The sequence below is a fragment of the Podarcis cretensis genome, assembly GCF_951804945.1.
Source record: "Podarcis cretensis genome assembly, chromosome: 2".
In the NCBI taxonomy this organism is placed as follows: domain Eukaryota; kingdom Metazoa; phylum Chordata; class Lepidosauria; order Squamata; family Lacertidae; genus Podarcis; species Podarcis cretensis.
In genome coordinates this window covers 71,988,046-72,010,957 of record NC_137171.1, presented here as the reverse complement: position 1 = coordinate 72,010,957, position 22,912 = coordinate 71,988,046, and the positions used below count along the sequence as shown (strand labels likewise).

At 43.0% G+C, this 22,912-nt stretch overlaps 1 protein-coding gene across 7 annotated transcripts in view; it reads right to left on the bottom strand.

Annotated features, from left to right (window-relative positions):
- The window catches only part of SEMA3F (semaphorin 3F), a 130,355-nt gene that overhangs the window by 18,353 nt on the left and 89,090 nt on the right, over positions 1-22,912 (bottom strand). For 6 of the 7 annotated variants that reach the window (XM_079964415.1, XM_079964417.1, XM_079964419.1 and 3 more), the window contains exons 5-8: positions 21,298-21,417; positions 19,503-19,592; positions 13,380-13,473; positions 5,940-6,059 (exon numbers count right to left, since the gene is read on the bottom strand). In XM_079964415.1, the coding sequence (XP_079820541.1) occupies positions 5,940-6,059; positions 13,380-13,473; positions 19,503-19,592; positions 21,298-21,417 (424 nt within the window). The remainder of the gene's footprint in view (positions 1-5,939; positions 6,060-13,379; positions 13,474-19,502; positions 19,593-21,297; positions 21,418-22,912) is intronic. The other variant, XM_079964421.1, reaches the window with a different exon arrangement.

Below are 22,912 nucleotides of genomic sequence, written 5' to 3'. Positions count from 1 at the left end.
AGCAATTTGTCTCACACCCTGCACAGCTTTGTCTGAGAGATGTTTGTTTTCATTCAAGAGCAAATTATTCATTAAAAATGGGTTATAGGGTGAGGACTGGCTCCATGCACAGGCTTGGGTCCACCCCTTTGGAGCACATATTTACTTCATAGAGCTCTACACTGACATACTATGGCATCTTCAAACAGCTCAATTGGGGAGAACAGAATGTAGGTATCTGTCCTAACAACCAAAATTCTGTAGGCTTTTCTATTATAGTGGGTACTGACCCGATACCTAGTCTTCCCCAAAGCTTGGAGAAAGAGAGATTCAAAGAAAACAGAGTTTTCTGTTCTCAGTTGGTCAAAGAATAGAGCAAGTTTTAATAGCATAACGACAGCAAGATTTGCTAGTACAGTGGTACCTTGGTTCTTGAACAGCTTAGTTGTCGAACAAATCAGCTCCCAGATGTCGCAAACCCGGAAGTGTTCCGGTTTGCAAATGTTTTTTTGGAAGCCGAATGTCCGACGCAGCTTCTACTTGAGTGCAGGAAGCTCCTTTCCATTATTGTTTACCCACACAGATTTTGCTTTCAAAAGTTGCCATGTAAATTTTTGATGGGACCAACCTCATCCTAAAAGAGAGCTGAAATGTGGGTAGGGTGCAGTGGTATAATGGAGGGGGAACACCCCCTGGTACGTTTTTCAGGGCAGGAGCAACAATGTCATCTGCCAGAGCATCAGGGTAACTGACAGACCTTGCTTGCTCTGGCAAGTGAACGAGGCAATATGTTTGTGAGGCTTTCAAGTTTGTCGTGTATCACCATAAAGGAAGTCAGAGTATGAGGAAACTAATCAAGCAGAGGGCATACACGTATTTTCTTTTCTTTGATGGAGTCCCTGCTTTCCTGTAAGATTTTCTGCATTTCTGGTAAAGCAAAAGATAGCCTTTCAGCTGGCTGAAGATCTTTTGCTAAAGCTCAATGCATTTAATAAACTGAAACTATACCATTAGAAGTAATCCTCAGAGTAATCCCCCCGAAAATTATGTATAGGACTTTTTGGATTCTCCTTGTGGATGAGCTATAAGGGGTGTCAGGAGCTCCTGAACATTAAAATTCATGACTATGACATTGGTTGAGTGGAAGAGTGAAAATCTGAACACGTGTAGTATGTGCCATGCAACTGTTACTTCACTGTGGGTCTCCGTACTGATGCATCTGACAAAAAAAGGTCTGACCCAGAAAACCTGTATAACAACAACTAAGGCTGCAATCCTATACACACCTACCTAGAAGTAAGTCCCAATGAACTCAATGGGACTTATTTCTGAGTAGACATGTTTAGGCTTACACTGCAAGTTAAGATGCCATAGGCATGTTGTTTTTCCTGCAACAGATTAATACATCTACCGCTCTCAAACAAGTCCTGATTGTTCAGTTCAGGGCTCACATTTTGCTGTACCTTTCCTGATCAGTTATGGAATCCTTTTGTGGTCACACAAAACAGTGTTAGCCAAGGTTGAAAATGAAGATTTACGGAATGCACTTAAGACGCAATCAAACAGCTTCTAGGCATTTCATCTCTGTCAACATTTGTTCAACTTGTGCATATATTATTCCATTTTATTTATTTTAAAACGTACGTCCCACCTTACAGCTGAAAAGCAAGTCTCAAGGTGGCTTACAAAAACATTAAACTACATAGTTATAAAAATAACTGTAAGAACAAAAGCTGCTTGTTTCTTCAGTCTATGATGGCTCCTCCTGGCAGGCCAACAGCTACTGATGTGGTTTATTGTGGCATGCAGACACTGCCACCTTGAATCACGACAAATGAGTCAAATGACCTGTTCAGATCAGAAGACCTCTTGAACGAGTCAGCAAGAAGCACACATGGGCCTAGTGGTTATACAGATTTGTACTAAATCAGCTCTTTGGCTCTCCTCTCTATCCAATCTTTCCAAATTAATTAACTGGTGTCAATCAGGTAGGGTCCATGTTTTAAACCAGTAAATGTTCTACAACACTAGGGAAAGGACCACTTCTATAGATTAACACTTTCTTGAAATTCTGTTCAATGCCCCAAATAAAAGCTGTTCTGAATAACTTCAGTCAATGCTTCACACTCTAAGGCTTGTTATGATCCAAACTTCAGAAAAGAATTCTGAATCCGTTGCTGCCTTTGGTACTAAGATTCTTTTACTGGATGTGATGGTGGCTTGTCCTGTACCACAGGCCAAAACTAGGGAACCAAATCTTCATGTCAGTGTAGAAAAGAAGTTGACATAAAGCTCAGTGAGTTAAGCAGCTGTTTGCTAGGCTGCTGCAGGAAACATGGCCATGTGATTGATTAACTAAGCCTTCTTAGTCTACAGTGCTGGAGTCCTGAGCTCTATTCCTTGTATCACCTCATTTGTAATGCAAAATGAGGTAGTTTAAGAGTTCTTTACTTACACAGCTCAGCTTGAAAAGGGTGAATAGCAATTGAAATCACAGGCAGGGAAAATTGCTTTACTATGGCATCCCAAAACTGAGAGGCAGGTAGTGCTTTATGAAATGATACCCTCCCCACAAAGCGACTAGTTCTTCTGTGTCCCTCAATGGCACAGTGATAAATTTTCAAGTGCAGGAGCTCATCAGGACAGACTCTGGAGTAACACACCCCACCCCTGAAAAGTGTGGCTGTGTTGATTCATGGATGCTGGTTGTGAAGACCTGCATTCACATACCTGATTAGCCATGAAGTTCACTAGGTGACCTTGGGCAAGTCACTCTTCTCAGCCTAGCCTACCACACAATGGGTGTGATTCATCTTCCCATGAGCAGAAGCCCTGTGCAAGGACTTCTGTTTGCATAGTGGAGCTTCCCCTCCCCTGCCACCCCTGCAATTGGCCTTGGGGGAGTCAGGATAACCGCCAGAACAGTGCATGAGGAAGGAAAGGAGGATCCTTCCATCAGGCATGCAGAGATGCTTGCTGTAATGGTAGCTCAACACAGCACATTGTTGATTTCTTCCCAGGGCCATTATGAGGAGGAAATGGGATAACTCCCATATTTGCCTCCACAAGCTCAGTGGAGGAATGCTTAGTAGCAGTACTACTACTAGTAGTAGTAGTACCCCTCCCATCTGACTGGGTTGCCCCAGCCACTCTGGGCGGTTTCCAGCATATATAAAAACATAGTAAAACATTAAACTTTAACAACACCAAGCAAAATGTAATACACATCCTTTTTATATGGTGCTGAGGTTCATTTTGAACTGTTTGTAACAGGCTGTGGGACAATTATGCTGCTTTCTAACATACGTTTGATGTAAAAAACAGGTGCCCATTTTAAAACAGTGCAGGAAAGGCTCTTGCCAGGTAAATAAACGAATACTGCATGTCCTGCCTTCCAACCCCGCAAGCATGCAGCACTGGCAAATCCCAGTCTTATGGATGACATCCTCTCTCCTACTGGGGAAAAAGTACTAGAGAAGTGCTGCCTGCCCCTCACTCATGTGGAAATCTCACCTGCCCAGCTTCTTACACATCAGTTTGCTTTCCTAGACAACCAGCTCATATTGTGATGGACAGGCCCTGGGTCTGCCTCCTAGTGACCCTGCAACCAGTGAGAGCTGGTGAGTCCATCAGAAAATCAGGAAAGAGAGTGCGGAGTTTAAGTTAGATGCTGACAGTTTTAGCAGTGAAATAGAGATTTGACTCTCGGTGAAAGAAAAATTAAAAGCCAGTGTGGGCAGGTGCAGATGGTTAACTGTCTGAGAAGGGTTAGATAGGCAGAACAAACTGGTCTTGATTCCCTGAGGGGAAGTAAAATCCTAGAAGGGGCTGAGTGGGTGTTGCAGGTTAGAACACTGATAACCATTTTAAGTGGGAAAAGTCTACCTGAGACTTGGCTGAAAAATAATGCTTAAAGTTTCTCTGTAAAGAAACATACAGTTTTGTTCCAGAAGTGCCTTATCCTCATCCTCTAGGTGGGGAGTGAGTAGGGCTGCCATGCGTACGGATTTTCCTAGACATTACCAGGATTTCAAATGCTGAATTGACACCCGGGGGGAACCTCTGAAAGGTGGTGGTGTCCTGAATCTTAGGAAAGTCAATTGAAAAATCACGTTTTCTTGGCATTTTTGTAAAAAAACAAAGGAAAAAACTCAACCTTCAGGGTGTCCTGGTTTTTATTTTTTGAAATATGGCAACCCCAGGAGTAAGTGGACAGTGGGCTGCCTTGACAGAAGTGCAACGCCTTGCTGCTCTACTTAAATATAAACCCTACTATGAATAGTTAAGCCTAGGCCTCTCCTGTGTAAGAACAGGGTGAGTTTCATCTAGTGACACACCCATATTACCAGTCAAGTTACACCCATATTACATTCTGTCACACATGCACTAGTGCTTTCTTATACACATACTATCGCCAAATTTCTGCACCCACATAACGTTGGTGTGCTGAGGTAACTGGACCTGTAAGTTGTCAGAAACACAACTCTATGCATCTGTCCAAGAGAAGCTGTGTACCATACTTTGAAAAACTCTGGGCCTGGGCTGTTCATAAGTCTAATGTCAGTAACCTTCATCATTAGTACCAAGTTCCCTTGCTTGCGGTGGGGGGGGGGGAGATGTAAGATTTATGTGGTTGCAAGCACACCTGTCTGCCTTAAAAGCTTTTGTAAGAATATCTTGGAAGCCCTGCAATTTGGGGATATGTTGGTATTTTCTCTAGAGCCATCACTGTTAAAGAATTGCCATGGAAGGCAAATGGTCACCCTTATAATCCAACATTTGCTTTCATAGATAGCTCTGTTCAGGTTACTAAAATGACATCTCCCTAAATTTGATTCCCAACCCCAGTTTACTCAGCTGTTTTTGCTGCTTCACAACAGCTGGAGGTGCAACCAAAAAGGAAGCTGAGACCTTCTCTCATTGGATCCCTTTCCATGATGCATGCTGGAGGAGAGAGGGCAGGAGATTAAATGCCCTGGATCAGTTATCAGAAATGACAAGAATACAAACCTGCCCTTCACCACCAACTGTGTGTAGAGATATAATTCCAGGAGCAAAATGCTTTTGAATGCACAAAAGGGGACATATACCAGAGCCAAGGAATCAAGCAAAAAGAGAAACTAGTCAAATACCAACGCACTCCTGAAATGACCAGATGTCTTAACTTAGCACATATATTTTCTTTATGGAAAGAAAATTATAGAAGACAAGGACTTCTTCAGTGATGTGCTTTACAAAACCCAAATGAAGTAGGAACATTTGCAGATTCTGTATTTTGTGTTCCACATAGATGGAGCATTTCATATCTATTAAGGCTGGCAATGCATGAACAGGGCAGGAGAGCCCTATTCCTGGTGTCTTGGGAGCTAGACAGAAAGTATGGACAAGTGTCAGTGCAAGGGCAAGGCAACAGCAAAATCAAGTATCAAGGACCAAAAACAAGGGAGTACAGAAGAAGGTTATGATAAGTGTCATGGGGACACCGTAACAGCAAAGGAGACTCAAAGGGCACCAGGATGAGAAAGGGGGTCCAGAGAGCTAAATTAAGATTCCATCATCCACAACAAAGCCCACTGAGATGGCTATATATGGACAGGTAAAAGAAACCAATTGTAGGCAGCTGGTATGACTTGGCATGAAGCCCTCAGGAAGCCAGACTTGAGAAGTCACCATGGAGCAATGTGCACTCACAGAAGGAACTTGAAGACAAAGGGGAGGGGGGTTGTTGGTTAACACTCCTGCTAGTATAATGTTTTCTTAACTAAAGCCTCTTTTTATTCACATTTTCTTTCTTACAATAATATTCTGAAACAGAGAGAGGAAAGAAGAGAGGGAAACTCTGTGCTCCAAGTCACAATTCCCATCATGTAGCATGGACATTGGACACGAAGATCATGAATGCAGCCCTGCTTTTTGTACTCTGCACTTCAAACTCTGCAGTCTGCCCCCCTTTCACTCACCATTTAGCCAACGGGAGTTGTATTGGTCAGTCCTCATGGCAGTCTGCTTGCCCATGGTGCGGAAGATGGCGGCATCAGTGCCCATGAAGTCAATGTAGACACCAGCATAGAGTTCTTCATCTGTGGGCAACAGAGGATAGGGGGAAGGAAATTAATTGAGAGTTTTGTTGAGGCAGGATTCCCAACCACTCACCCCACTGGTTCTGTGAAAGAGAGGGATGGGGGGAAATATATGAAATGCCTGGAATGGTTCATTTCTTAAATGATACCTACAGAAACAGGGAAGCTACTCACTGGCACTTTGAACAATGATGTGAAGACAAGTACCTCAACCTTCTTCTTTTCCCACCTTTATCCACCCCCCCCCCAAAAAAAAGTTGTGCACCAGGGGGTTGTACATCTCCATGTGAGAAAAGAATGCAAAGTTTTATTTTGGGCATGGATGGCACAGACAGTATTGCCAGACTATGAAACTGGAACCATTATCTGTTGGGATACTGCCAGGGAGACAAAGGCCATCATGACCCTGATGTCTCCCTGGCAGTATCCCAACAACAGGTTTCAGGCTCAGATTCACAGCACTTACAGGAGAGTAAGACTGCAAAACACTGCTGTAAGGTATGTGGAAAAATTGCCGCGGCAGAGTCTCTTTGATGTCCGGCTGGCTTAATTGGCCTGGGAGTCGAGCATGGCAGGCCGCAAGATTTATGAGCTGCCGAGATAAGGAGTCTCTGAAGTAAAAAAGACTCGAGGCTCAAGTAAAGAGCTGGAATGGAGTTTTTCCAAGCTTCTGAAGCTGCTCAGTGCCCAAAGTTAAATCGGCACAATTATGAGACCTGGGCAAAATGGTGTGAAAGTCTACTACAACAGTTTGGAGTGTGGCATACTGTGTGTGAAGCCCCTCCAGTTCCTCTGACAGATAGATGGAGGGCCCAAGATTCAAGGGCCATAGACGTAATAGTCTTGTCCGTCTCTCTGGAGGAAATTGCTATGCTAGCTGGCAACACAACTGCACGTCAGATGTGGAATGCTTTGAAGATAGCCCATCTGCCAGTCATCCCAGCCCAGAGTTTGACTGCATCGGAGGTCCTGGCTGTTTCCCATAATGCGAGTGAATGCAGGGATGCTGAGGGCACCGGTTGCAAGCTGCAGGGGGAGCTGACTGTGATGTCATCCCAGGCAGCATTCCAGCCTCCAGGGGGAGCCAAGGAGTCGGCAGCTGAGAGCTCTGTTTCTCATGGGAGCCAAGGTCATCCTCACAGATACCGGAAGGCCAGAAGTAAACAGAGACAGATGCCTGCAGATGGCCCGAGGCAGAAGGGGGGGGGGTGAAAAGCCCACGCCAGTGGAAAACAAGGCTTTGTTTGCTGGCACTGCTTCTCCAAAAGCCGAAGGCAAGTTTGATGGCCAGGAGCAGGGGGGCAAGCAGCAAAAGCCCACGCCGGTGGAAAACAAGGTTTTGCTTGCTGGAAAAGCTGCTCCAAAGGCCAAGGCCAGATTTATTGTAGATTCTGGATGCACCCGCCATCTGGCAAAAGATAAGCATCTGTTTATCTCCTTCACACCTCAAGACTGAGACATCCACTAGGCTGATGGAAAGTCGTTGCAAATCGCAGGAGAAGGGACTGTGAAACTGGCAAGTCTGCACACAACCATCAAAGATGTACTTTATGTTCCAGGTGCTGCAGACAATTTGCTCAGTGTCCCACAGCTGACTGGGCGTGGCTTTGAGATTTCCTTCAAGAGGAGCGTCTGTGTCATCAGGAAAGGCAAAGAGGACATTTTGCATGCAAAGTTTCTAGATGGTTTGTTCTGTATAACTTATGATGACAATGGTGCTGTTGCTGTGTCTAATGTTGATTCTTGTTGTGTTGCACAAACTAACAAAGTTCTTCATGCAGGATGTATTCATGAGGCACATCGAAGATTTTGTCACATGTCTTGGCAGGCGCTGGCCAAGATGCCTGATTTGGTTCAGGGTTTGAACATCAAACCCTGTAAGTTTCACATGAAATGTGTATCTTGTGCAGAGAACAAGGTGAAGGTTGCTCCAAAAGGCAAGGAGTCTAGCAGGCAGGCTTCCAAACCCTACCAGCTAGTCCACGCAAACCTGGTTGGTCCACTTGCGCCCTCTGTGGGTGGAGCAAGGTACTTCATGGTTCTAATTGATTCCTTTTCCAGGTACATTCATGGGTTTATCCTCCAGCAGAAATCGGACGCATTTCCTAGGTTCAAGGCATTCTGTGCTTGGTTGGAGAATGTTCACAGTAAACGCATTGACTGTTTGTTTACTAATCGAGAGGCTGAATTCACTTCTCAGCAGTTTGAAGCTTTCCTGACTGAGAACGGAATCCAGCATAGCCTCTCAAGTCCTGGATCCCACATGGGAGGTTTGTGAGCAAGCAAAGCAAACATTGCTTCAAGGCATGAAAACCTTGTTGCATGATGCCAATCTCCCTGAGAAGTATTGGGGGGAGGCTTTGTCAACGTTTGTTTACACTTATAATCGCAGATTGTCATCACCTATTGGTTGTACTCCCTATGAGAAGATGTTTGGTAAGAAACCTTACGTCAAACACATGAGAATCTTTGGTTCTGACATGTGGGTACACACCCCACAGAGCAACAAGCTTGGGAAGCGTGGGGCACATGGTTTGTTCATGGGGTACGAAAAAGGTTCATACAGGGTATGAATGACTGACTCTAAGTCCATTAAGTTCACAAAGAGTGTTGAGTACAATCCCAGGTGGGGGGGAAATGTGGGAATTTTCCAGAGTTACCCAGAGGAGGATGAAGGTGATGTGAAAAAAGCAGATGGTGTTGAGGCAGAAGAGGAAGCTGAGGATGATGATGATGATGATCAGAGTTCGGATTCCAGCTCAGTGGGCAGCGCTGCTGCTGGTGTCAGTGACAGTGATGACACAGCAGACTACAAGAGCGCAAAGGCCTCAGTCAGACCGTCTGATGCATCTGACAATGAACTGGAAGAACCACTGTTCACCATTGGTCACTTTTCTCCTAAGAAGGAGGAGATGAGTGCAGAAGACTTGCGTCTAGTTCACAGATCTGAAAGGGCCACGAAAGGCAGACCTCCAAAGAGATTTGCTGATGAGTTTGCTAAGATGGCAACTGCTGTTCTTAGTAGCTCAGAGAAGGTGTGGGAACCTTCAAGCTTCAAAGAGGTTCAGGAGTTAACCTCTAAAGATGCTGAGCCTTGGCTTAATGCCATGAAGGCTGAAGTTGATTCCTTGAAAAGGAACCAAACTTGGGAACTGGTACCGGTAGTCCCAGGAATGAGACTGGTTGGCAGCAAATGGGTCTTCAAGGCCAAGACAGACCAGAATGGCAAAGTTGTCAGACACAAAGCCAGATTGGTTGCCAGAGGTTTTTCTCAGGTACCAGGACAGGATTACCACGAGACCTACTCACCCACTGTCAAGTATGAGAGCATTCGGCTGATGCTCAAGATTGCTGCAGAGGAGAAACTGCATGTTTCCCAACATGACATTAATACAGTTTTTTTGTACGGGGTTTTGGGAGAGGAGCTGTTTATGCTTCCACCTGATGGAATGCAGATACAGAAGGGAATGGTCTGTAAACTGCGGAAATCCTTATATGGTCTCAAGCAGAGTGCCAGGTGTTGGAACACAAAACTCACTGAGACATTGCTTTCTCTAGGTTTTCACCAGGGCAAAGCTGATCCATGTGTGTTTGTCAAGGAGGAGGGGCAAAACAAACTATTGTTTATGTTTTGTTGATGATCTTCTGATGTTTTGGAAGAATCAGGCTTTGTACAAAAGCACCCTAGCTCAGCTGAAGGAGCACTTTGACATGAAGGATCTTGGTGAGGTATCCAACTATCTTTCTCTGCAGGTGGAGAGGGACCAAGCAGGTAATTTTCTGGTACACCAGACACAGAAAACTGCTGATGTATTAACCAGGTTGAATTTGGTTGATGCAAACCCAGCAGACACACCGATGGTGACAGGTTACCAGGTAGATAGTACTGCTGAAGCGTTTTCTGACACTACGCTGTACAGATGCATTCTAGGCAAGCTGAATTTCATTGCTAGATGCTCAAGACCTGACATAGCTGTAAGCACTAACCTGCTTAGCAGACATGCCAACAATCCTACTGTTCAGGATTGGAAAGCTCTGAAGCGCATAGCCCGCTATTTGAAAGGAACTTTGCACTACAGGCTGAGGTTCACCAGTCAGAAGACTGGAGGTCTTGAAATCTTTGCAGATGCTAGTTTTGGAAGTGACACCACGGATGGTACAAGCACTTCTGGAGTATGCTACGTGTACAACCACGGTCTGTTTGACTGGATGTGCAGGAAGCAGACGACAGTAAGCCTAAGTTCCTGTGAAGCAGAACTCAATGCTCTGTCATTTTCACTCATGGATTGTGAATGGTTGATGCAACTGTTTAAGGACATCAGAGTGTCTGTGAAATGTCCTATACAAGTGTATCAAGACAATAGATCCTGTTTGGCTTTGCTGAACTCAGAGAGTTGCAAGCAAAGAACCAAGTACTTGCAGATTAAGCTACATCGTGCAAGAGAGTGTATTCAGAAAGGACTCATTCAGGTGTCCTACATGCCAGGAAATGAAATTCCTGCTGATCTGTTGTCTAAGGTTGTTAACAGAGAACAACTTAAGGTTTATGTACAGAGGTTGCAATTGGGTTGAACCACAGGTACTACAGGTTACACGGAAAGGGGGAGGATGTTAGGATATTTCCGTTCCACCTTAAAAGGGAGCAGGATGTTTGTGTCACAGCCTGCGTATTTCCTGTTCACAGGATGTTTCTGTGAACAGGAAATACGCAGGCTGTGACACAAACATCCTGCTCCCTTTTAAGGTGGAACGGAAATATCCTAACATTATCTCTCTTAGATCCTCAACATTCATTCATTCATTTGCTCAGAACTCTTAAATGGGTAGGAAAAGGAGAAACTCCCCTCCTTCTGTAGTCCTTTCATTTTCAAACTCAATAAGAAAGCTCTGATTAGAGTTTTCTCTCCCCATCTTCCTCTCTCACACACACAACCTCTGAACACAGTGTTCAAAGAAGGGAGAATTCAACCAAGGCCTTTTTTCTTGTCTAAACTGCAGCCACTTCTACTATTTGCCTGATAGGGGAAAATAGTATACAGGCAGCCATATATATTTTTTCTCAGCTTTGAGGGGAAATGTGATTTAGACTGGGAAATCCATGTATGTGTGGGGGGATTAATCCCTCTCCCAGTGCCACTGCCGCATTCCATTCAAGCCCCCCCCCCCCCCGCAGCTGCTTTAAAAAAACCACCACCACCCAAACACCAAGAAACATCAAGAGAGCCAATCACAGATTTCCTGCATCTCATCTAGTTTGACCCTAGGTGTATCAACTGCCCTTCACACCTAATATAGTTTAAATAGTTTAGGGTTAACCTGTTCTGTGCTGTTTTCCCTGATCTTCTCTCTTGCGGAAACATGCAGCCTTTCCATGTCATACCACTCTGGTGGCATCACCAACAATTCTTACAGACAAACTTAGAAGTTAGAGGAAAAGAAGTTCCCCGCCCCTAACTCAGATGCTTTAGGTGCTAATAGGGGAATTCAGAAATTTGTAATTAAAACATGAAATAAAGAGTAAAGGGGGACTGTATCTCCTAATTCTTGTCCATGCACAATAATTATTGTATCGAGTAACACTGGCTAAGAGATGTGGGGAAAGAAAAAAGGCAAAGCACCTGCACTTCCTGGTCTCCTGACTTCATTCAGGTCATGCCTGAAGCTGCTGTCAGCATGGAACGGCTATATATTTAAGGATGTATTAATTAAATGCTAGAATTTTTTTTGGGGGGGCGGGTGGTATGGTGATCCTATTTGGTAGTAAGTGAGATCAAACTTGGAATCTGTGTGAATTGTTCTTGGAGAGTGGGAATGAAAAGAAACGACAAGGGGAAAGCAGGGTCTCTGTAGAAGGGGCACTTTCTTGTTGCTCTGACCTTTCATTGATAGAAGAAACCTCATAATGATCAAAGGCAGGGGAGAAAAGGATCAAGATTATTAGTCATGCACAACATATGAACTGTTAGGTGCCCTTCCATAGTTTCCCTACCGCTGCACTGAATCTCTTATACAGAAATTAGTAAGGCTTACAGAAATGAACCTAAGTTCATTAGCAAAGCTGCTAATCAGGTCCAGCACTCAGACAGGAACCCACTGGTACAAGGGCACAATTCCTGCCTGTCTCAGGCCAGTGCTGCAGCTGCTTTCAGATTAATTAAGAAGTTTGGGGCTTGTCGTGTAAATGGATACTAATGCTTGGACAAGATCAGAGGCAGCCAAGCCATATCAAGGGGTTGGGGGATTTGCAGGAAGAAGGAACTTTGGCCAGCACTGGAACCGACTCTTAGGGGAGAGTGGTGCAGCTGTTGTGCCAGTAGTAGGCCCAGGGTCAGTAGGACAATGATACCACTCCTAATTATCTCCCTGCTGTGAAATTTTGTAACCCCAGCCCTCCACATAGGGGGAAGCCCTGTGGAGCTTGAGCCACCATTTGAACTGGAGATGGAGGGGCCCTGCGGGAGATGGTATGGCCACACAGGACAAAGTTCAGAGGATGCCCATACTTGAAATCAACCTGGGGTTGAGTGAAAAAAGGTGGGTCTATGTGGTGAGGGAAGGATATAAGAATCCAAGAGGATGAGAACATTCAAAGATATATTTATATACAGATATTAAGGGGAAAGAGTAAAATATACATTGGTAACTCTAGCATGACCAATGGAAAGGACCAGGTTTCTCAAGGGAAGTAGAGGGGTCTGCATGAAATTTGCAGCTGGCTTAAGTCAGAATATAGCTGACTATACGTGAATATAGCTGGCCAATCAGGCATTGTGTTGTTTTGGAATGCTAGGGCAGTGGGAGGAATAATCATGTCTGATGGATAAGTGGAAACGATTGGACCATAACGAAGTGACATAAATGTCATCTGTGAAATTTTGCCAAGGAACCTCTCAGAACTTTGCTATTCGCCAAAGCCCTATTCCTCCTCTTCTCCCACCAGATGGGACACTGCAGTTTAGTGAATAGTATGTCCTTTCTCTTCTTTAACAGCATCCGAGAGGCCATGATCTTTCCCCATTAACTCCGATGACATTTCCAGCTAACTCATCCATGCCTGAGGATGGCCAAAACCATTTCCTGACACAGAGCAGCTGTTGCGCTGCATGCTTATAAGTAGCATAGCTCCCCTCCCCCTTATCAATCCTGATATCGTTTTAGAACTCATAATGAAGGGAAATTTCTCAACAGAGGCTGGATGACCATCTGTCATGGATGTTTTAGTTGAGACTAGAGGTTGGACTAGATGGCCCTGGGGGTCCCTTCCAACTCTACAATTGTATGCCTATAGAATGACTGATGTTGCACAACCATGGAACTCACTTATTAATGCTGATACGGTGTCCACCTTTGGGTCATACGAGCATTTTCCTTTTCCTGACTCAAGCTTCTCTGGTTCCAGGTAGAATATGTAATCCTGGAAAGTAAGGCAACAGGTAGATCAATGATTTGCTTTACCACACACTATTACCTTAGGCCTTCACAAGTCTTTTTAATCAGAGAGCATCTAAAAGTACATGGAACACAAGATGCTGAATACGTGAATCACACTGTCCAAACCGCATCTCTCTGGAGTGGAATTTTCATCCAACAAGGTTACAAGAAGTGGAATGTAAGAAATCCTGGCATGTAATATGTCTACCCCATGGAAGCTGCTTTAAATCATTTTTCAATGGCGGCTGACTCACTGGTGAGTTCATTACCTCACCATGCAAAGCTATTTTTCCATGCCACTACAGACTTTATTTTGTTCAGAGACCCTGTGGAGGCATGGAGAAAAATCACCACCAAACCATGTAGAAAGCTGGAGTAACATCACCCTAGCAACTGCAGTACTGTATACATGCTACTCTTACAAGTTTTATATCAATTTCAAGTCAACCCTAAGAAATGTGGCAGCAGAGCCACTCTCTAAAGTTACTGCATTGACCGATTTACAGGAACATTCACATTCTAATTCTTTTGTACACCTCCCAAATATGTGTCCCATTTTAAAGTTGCAGAAGTAACATTTCTCCTCCTAAAGAAACCTGTTCTGTAAATGAAAAAAAAAAACCCACATTAATATAAAAATAGTGTATCCCACCATCTTTATCCGCATGGTGCTACTTTGCAAAGCCATTCCCAAAATTCATACTTCTGGACCTCTCCATCTCAAGAAACACTGGATGTAACATTCTAGCCAAAGATTCATCGTATTCCCTGCAATGTTTGCACACAACATTACATTTTCAGACTTTTTCCACTGGGTATGACCACTGGGTGAAGTGAAACAACCGTGTGCTGTAATATGTGAACACTACAGGTAAGTGTCAAGTTACCACATACTATTACTAAGTAGTACCTAGGCACTGATGAACTTCAGACACCTTGTGCTACAACCTCTTCCGAGTATGAAACAACAATAAATCATGGATGTCACATTTCCCCCCACCCCCTAGAAGACAACCAACAGCTATAAGCAGAGCAGATAGGATGCAGGCATTAAATATTGCTGAGAAATGCAGAGTGAGTGAATGCCATTTGAATCCCTCCTATCATGAAACTAATGACTCATTACTCCAGTGACTCACAAGCGGTACACTGGGATCCACTTCTGGCCTTATAAGAGGGTTGCTAGGATGCTGGCAATGCTTGTAGGTGCCAATGTGGCAGAAGGAGCAGTGGAGAAGAGACTGCCAAGCCAGGGTGGTAGAATCAACATTTGGGAAAGAAATCCCACAAGTGGATCTTTATAATGAAATGTTTGGAAATCACTGCTTTAGTGGGCTGGAAGCCATTTAGAAATTAAAGAAAAATGCCGTGAAAAGGTTTAAGAGGTTTCCTCTTGTGGTTTGATAAAAACATTAAACCTAATCTGCCAATGTTAAGCACTATTAAATAGTACTAGGTTACCAAATAGGCGGAGAGTAGACACTGACCTCTGGGCCTTGTGCATTTTAGAGGCCCTGAAACAACGGATCAAAATAATATTGATTTGATCTGAAAGAAAATTACAATCAAGTTTTCTTAGTTCAATATTATCCCATTAGAGTGCATGCACAAGGGGAAGGACAGGATTTCAACTGCTTAGGGGCCTCCACAGGGTTTAATCTGGCACTGCTTTTAATTCCCATTTATTTCGATGGGAGTGGCTTAGGTTGCAGAATTTGACATACTTACTTGAGAGTAGACCCCTGCTTCCAGACAGGAGTTTAATATGAAAACAGGTCATTGAGCTATTGCAAACAAGATTGTTGGCAACAGGTGGTATATATCAGATTTCCTCTAGAAAGGGTCTATGTAGATTAATTTGGAGTGAGGAGGATGTGGGCTAACATTTTGATGCCAAAAATGTTATGTGAATGTGGCAATCAATCAATCAATAATCCCACAATAAACATCCAACTGAAAGTACCCTCAGTTGGACCTACTTCTGAGTAGACAAACATTGGCATGAACTGTTAAATAGCTTCTGTTAAATGAGATGTAAATTTTAGCTGGAGCATACGTATTTTTATATTATTGATTTATTGGGAAGTATACATATGTGTTCATATAATTTTACCCAAAATGTTTTTATTAAAATGTCACAAAAATGACTTCAGCATGTTTTTAAAGAAAACAAAAGTCTGTTAAAATATTTTATTATATCTGTATTGGCCATGAAAAATATTTACTACTGATACTGTCCCTTGTTTTTCTAAGCTAAACATCTTCCTTTGTTGAATAGGGTCCAACTGGCCATTGTGCAGCTACTGTTCTAGAATTGTGGCTATTTATTAACAGATCTTTCCTACAAAAATGTGAGAACTTTTCAGGGCTCCCCCCCTCCATCCAATGAATGGAAAGCAGAGCAGTTTAAAGGCTTTGTGTTTTAAGAATGGGGTGGTGTAAGGACTGAAAAGATAGGGAGTGTGAGATACACGGTTCAAATATTTTAATCTCAGACTATTATTGAGTTCATTCTTTTGACAGCATTCACCCTATTGATCTTTGGTAAATGATGCTGATGCTGTCTTCAAGATGGATTGGATTGGACAGAATAAACCCCTTTCTGTAGTTCATCTTTCACCTGAGGAATGGCTAAAGTCAGCTACTTTTAGCAGAATGGGCTGAGTCAGCAGCATAAGGAACTAGAGTTGGAATGAGTGAATGAGATAAAAGAACAGACATGAATATGAGCATAGGGAATTTGTGGTCCCAGCATACAGCTTCGTGGGGGCCAGAAATACCAGCTAATGCCAGCACAGACACATATCCAAAGAGTTCTCACTGGATACAGACACTTGAATAATGACAGGTTTTTGTAAGAAAGTGCAGGAGTCTAACTGGCTTGGGACCAGGGTCCCAAAATAACCCCCTCCCTCCACATAAGCCTACCCAGCCTCTACGCCCTTAGCCAGGGCTCAATTCTAGTCAACTGAGGTGCAGCAGGTGGCTGTGGAGGAAAGGGCATTGATGTGGTGGTGCATCAAACCTGATGACATTTTAATGCCACACAAGCACCCTCTTATTTTACAATTCCTTTCAATTTGTCTCAGCTCGAAATTTATTTTTTATTTTCACCAAATGATTTGATCCTGCATATATCTTACAGTTAATAAGTACTTTCCCCACTATGCATTTAGGTGGGCATTATGAGCCTCCTGTGTTTGTATCTGGAACCTGAGCTGAGCTAACTTTGTCTGCACCTCTGTCTCTGATTCATAATTTGAGACTCCTGGTTATTTTGCTAAAGCCTGTGGCACTCTTGGGATTTCATGGATGACTTTGAAAAGAGCACTAAATGTTGCAAGGATTCTTTATTAAAGTGGGGATAGGGACACCTGTCCATAGAAGTCCACTTGACTGGAGACAAGTGCAAATGCAGTTTCTTTACATGGTATACAAATAAATGGAACAGGATTGATATGTTTGGGATAAAACAGCTGTTTGAAGTTTAAGCACAACACAGTTTACAAGAGTTGTGCTAATGGGATTGTCACAAATTGTATTATTTGGTGCCGTTATAGGTTCCATCCACAGGTGGTGGTTGGGATCTGCAATTTACCAAAAGATGGAAAAGGGGCCTTGAAGGGTTCCAGACTGCAGTAGGATGTGACAAGTGTGTTTTCTACTCCATTCCCTTTGCGACTTCTCATCATCTGATACATCCCACTCTCTTCCCCACCTCCTTGTGCTAACAGCTTGGGAGGTCAACAGTGGCAGGATATCAGTGAAGACTTGCTTCCTCTTTCTAATGTATGTCAAACACATGGTGACAATGCCCAAGGGAGTGAGGAAAGTAGGATGGCTCCTGACATTGTGCAATGCATTTTAACTGGCTAATAGCAATCAGTGATAATATAAATAGCACATCAAGTAGAAGCTGGAGATTCTAGCTACAAAGAGCAGGAAAATGAAAGCTGGCTTTTGAATGAGACCAAGTGTTGACACACAAAACTATAGTTCTAGTAAATCCTGCAGGCAGCAGATGCAGGTTACTAAGCAGTTATACCTACAGATAATTACACCTAGTTGTAGTTTAAGGTGTTGCCCTTAGAGGAACATGTCATACCATGCTGTTAAGTCAGCTTGAGAACTTCTTTTCCTACTAATAAATGCAATAAATAATAAAAAGCTGGAACGGAAGACTTTCAGTCTCTGCATAGAAACTGAGAATGGTGTGTGTGTGTGTGTGGCACATCTTCCCACAAGCAGTGTTGAGTGCCAACCCATTTAGGAAACCCATAGACATGCATTCTTTCTGGAAAGATGATTTTGCTTAGGAGTTGCATTTCCTTTTTATTTAGAGCTTTGGGCTTATGTGGGCAGACTGCTTTGGTGTCAAATGCCATTGTTCAGCACCGAGAAAAAATGTGCTTCTTGTGGAAAATGCAAAAGTGATTGTGCCATTTGTGAGTTTTCTGTTTTGAAGTGTAAAATGGAACATTCAGTAAAGAAAAGAGAAAAAGAAAACCCAATGTTACTTATACACTGTGTAGTAGTAGTAGTAGTAGTAGTAGTAGTAATAATAATAATAATAATGTCTTTGACAATGACCCCGCTACAGCTCAGCAGCACAGAATAAGGCCCTACAGATTTCGATGAAAACAGCTACCAGGATGACTCCAGGGGTAAAACAAGGCATCATCAAAACTAGAGAATCCAACAGAAGGAAGAAAATACTAAGAAATCAGAGCACTACATTTTAGGCTGATTCTCCAATTTACAATCAAGCAACACCATACCTTAAGGAAAGTTAAGATTCTCAAGATTAGGTTCAGTTGTTTTCTTGTGAAAGTTTCAAACACTCCAACCAAGACTATTCAGCCTTGACAAGAATAGCATATAGCATTTCCTGTCTTCTTTTTTTGTGCACCATCTTGAACACACATGGGAGAGTACCTACTGCTGAGTGAAAGGAGGCTTTAGTCCCATACAAATCCACATTAGGAGCTCAACCTCTCAATCAATCTATTATTCAGCAATCAGTAAATGGGGAAACATACCATCCTTAATACTATCTGACATAAAAAGGGTTCTGTTAATTAGGACCAATTCCTATGTTCACAGAGCAATGTAGGAATTGCCATGTGGCTGGATTCCATGCTGCTTTGATAATGTTTCTTAGAGGGAAACCATACGAGATGAGCAACTGAAATAGTTCATTCCCACACCAAAGTCTTTAGCCAATTGTAGGACCATGCCCACAAAGTTTCTACTAATAGAGACTAATGGAAATCTCATAATCTCCTCCCAACTAACGGTCATCCTTATCAATTAAATAACAACAATGAGAAAACTGGAAAGGAAATTAATGGGATGGCTTCCTGCATTGGCTATGACTTGTAATAATTAGGAGAAGAAGCATATATTACATCCGATACACAAGTAAAACACATTTTCTCATCATTTTCTTATTTTACATGATTTCTCAGCAAACATACTTACAAAAACTGTATGCAATCATTAATGAAGTCCACACTCCTCACAACAACTAAGCATATAAAATAGGCCCACCCCACCCCCTGCTCCCACAGTCATCACAACCTTGATTACTCCAATCTAGTTATTCATGCCACCTCACATCAAGCAAACCTTTGCTTGAAACAGCAAGTCCATTTGTCTCAATTTCAAACAGTCAAGGACATGGTTCTATACTATATGTAGTAAGGTCAAACATCCTGAGAGTGTTCTTTCCTGGCACAAACCTTGTGTGAGCCTGGGGAAGAAGGAGTTAGTTCAAGTGAGGAGACGCAAGGAGAGGCGGTACAGGAAGCGCGCTCATTGCTAGATGGGAAGGGGGGGTGAATTTAAGGGCCAGTCCTATTCCCATAGGTCTGGCCCCCTTCCCTTGTTAGTTAGTTGTTAGGTACATGCCAGTTGAAAATGAAAGTTAGAGTGCCCAGGCTCAGGCATGCTAAGAAAAGAGCCAGTTGTGTCCTTGGGGAAGAGCATGGCAGGGCAGAGCGCGATTCCCACCTTGCGTTCCACTGGAGACGGGTGGAGGGAGGAGTCAACTGCTCTACTTCCCCGTCCTCCCTGCTGGATGGACTGGTTCAGCTCAAAAGCCTGAGGAGAGGAGGAGCAGAGAGTTAGCGCTGGCAGGGTGACCTGCCAGAGAAGCAGGAATGGCAGGGTATGGCCAGAGAATGCAGCATGCAGAAGTCTTCTGTCTCTCTCAAATATACACACATACTTCTATGGAGATCAAAATCCCCTCATCAAATATTTATGACCTGTATTTAGTCTGAATGTGTATCTGCTTGTTGGGTTTGACTTTATGTACAACTATGCATTAGCTCCCAAAAACATATTGCCTCTGCTGCTAAAATTAGTGGGATGGGGTTGGGGGTGGGAAGGCAGAAATCAATTTGGGGGCTAGATAAGACCCTGAAATGAGGTTTAGCTACTCCTGCTGAACAAGATACTGTAAGAAGAGCATTTACAAAAGTGGTTTTCAATTGGTTTTCCTATTTTTAAGTTGTTGTCAGAAAATAAAATAAATGTGGAAAATATATTCACACCTATGCAAGCAAATTCTCCTTGTATTATTTTAGAGGTTTGATGCTAACACTAGACAGTTTAAGCAAATATGATATAAGGAACACACGATGTTAGAGGTGTTGTAACAATAAGGCTGATTTCACACATATTTTGTGTGCGTCCCCCAAGGCATACTGGGTGGAAATGACTATGATAAACAATTCCATTAAAACCAGAGGTTATTTTACATGTCTGTATTGAAAGATTCCGTAAACAAGTGCAATTATTAGCTAACTGGGAACATGTTAATGACAGCCAAAAATCTGGTTACCAGTAAATAAAAATCAGATAAGATTCCATAAATTTGGAAATGGTTCAGTAAAATATGGCATACTTCCAAGTTAGAGAACCCGTTAAAGTCTGACAAATTTTATGTGACATGGAGGGTCTTGCATGACATAATGGTTATCACAAATTAAGGCTACAAATCTATACATTGACTCCCATACTTAGGAGAAAATCTCATTCTGCACAGTGGGGGATTACTAGGATTAGGCTTTATGTATTTAATATGATTTAAATAGTGCTTAATCATCAAAACCTCTAAGTGGTTTCCATAATATATATATTAAAATTACTGATAATATCAGACATTTAAAACAATACATTTAAGTAATAACACAGTATGTGCTTCTTGTGACCTAGTTACAAATTACTTTATATATGATCCCACACCTCATCCCTTCCTACCCTATTATTATTAGTTTTTAGGAAACACTATATCTACATGTTTTATTTTGATATTTTCACTGTCCCCATTACCTTTTTCAAAACCTGGAGCTCCATCTCCTTGTCAGAATAAGTGTGTGTGTGTGTGTGTGTGTGTGTGTGTGTGTGTGTAAGCCCTGTTGTGCAAAGTGGAATTCCTTGTGCAGGACTTTTGCTGATGGGACTGGTTAGGTGAATCCCTAAGAGCCTAACTTACCTTTGAGAATTGTTGGGATGATAAATGAGAGCCACGTAAAGGTGGGGGTGGGGGTGGGAATTCATGTATGCAGCCTTTGGCTCCCTTTGATGAGAAGTGGGATATGAATGGGCTGAACAAACATACAAACATACGACAGTTGAGAAGATTCCACATCTCATTACCCAAGACTCGAATCTCAATCCCTTATTGCTTGTTGAATGTTGCCAGAGGCTGCTTTCCTAGCATGGTCTAAGAGCAAGCCCATATGCTTCTCCAGCACTGATCTGGCTGCAGTCCCAGCCATATGCTCCTTCAGTACCTCACCTGTGCTTTACGGCCTCGATTGACAAAGGTGCAGACAGGATTGTATGCTCCAGTGCCACAAACATACAAGTGGGTTCGATTCCAGGGCTGGATAAGGCGGATGAAATTCCCACACTCGCCCTGGAAAACAAAGAGAGATGGCAAGTTAGTCCCAGCCTCCTATGAAATTGTATCTACTTTAAGGAGATTAGTCAGTCTATGGTAAATGGAGCAATTCCATCCTCTGTTCAGCATGGCCTAAGCAGTGATTTACACATATTTTGAAGCAATCAGGTAATTGCTTCAGCATTAAATGAAAGCTCCCTCAACACTCAGTAAGTCACAAAATCAGACCACATTGAATGGTCTGTGTGTCAAATGGTCCTCTTCAACAACATTTGCTTCCAGTTAAAATTGAGGCAAGCTAGGTCTGGCGCACTTTGAAAATCCACAAATAAACCTTTTGGATCCACCCCTCCAACACCTTTTCCAGCAATGAGTTTTGGATGCACTTCAGAGACAATTTTCCTGCACTCCTTTTAAGTCATGTTCCTGCTGGAAGAGTTTTGAACTAAACCCCCTTCCGCAGCAAACATTCCTTGCTCACATCTTACACTGCAACATCTGTAGCTGAAGCAGATTATAAACGGTGCCGCTCAGAACTCCCAACTCACAGCCAATTTTTCTGAAAACTGAGAAAAGAATAACTGTAAGATTGCAATAATATATCTTGGTGTCAGGGTGGCAAATCCTGGACTCCCAACCCATTCCTGCTTGTTTTCAAAAGCCAGAAAATAGTGCCCTGAATAACCAAAGCATAACCAACTAAGGAGAAGGGGAATCTCTGGACTTATCTGTGCCAGGAAAGAAAATATATTAAGGTCAGCCTTTAGATCCCCACTCATTAAGAGGTACTAAGAACTGATTGGCTACAGGAGGGTGGACTGAAAATCTAATAGGTAAATGATAGCAGTGAGGCCCAGAGGGCAAGAAGAGCAATTCCCAGAATGTATGCAGGCCTGTGTTGTCAAGGCCTGAGTTCATTTACTGACTGGATTCTAGATCAGGCATGGAGCTCCATGCAGTGTGTCTGACTGCAGAGTCCAGTTTCCTTCTCACATCTCATGTTTCCTCTTTGCCTCAAACCTCCAGCTAGGCAAATCAAAACAGTACTGGGCTGGGGCCATGATAACAGAGTTCAGTAGGGTGGGAAAAATGCAAGCAAACAGTTTCCTTTACTAAGCCAGCTTAGCTGCTCTAAGACTGAGCCCCAAACAGTAGCAGCAGAGAAATCCCAAGAGGACAGAGTTCAAGGTCAGCTGGCCAAAGGCTGACTGTGCCTTGTAGGAAACAGCTTGGTAACCCTTTGACCTCTTGCTTCCTCCTACTGAAATTTAGTACACGTTACTGCTGATAGACTTAACTGGGGTTGGGCAAAACCCCCAGTTCCTTTAAAGTACTGCTGACAAGGCATCTTCACTTTCATGTCCCATACATCAATATTCCATAAACCCCTAGAAGTGTTAGCAGCCCTTGCCTTTAGAAAGCTTGCACAAGACGCAAGAGTTGGCTAACTTGGCCATGATGATATCCTCTGGTAACAGAGGTTGGGAAGTGCAAGTTTACAGCTGCACTC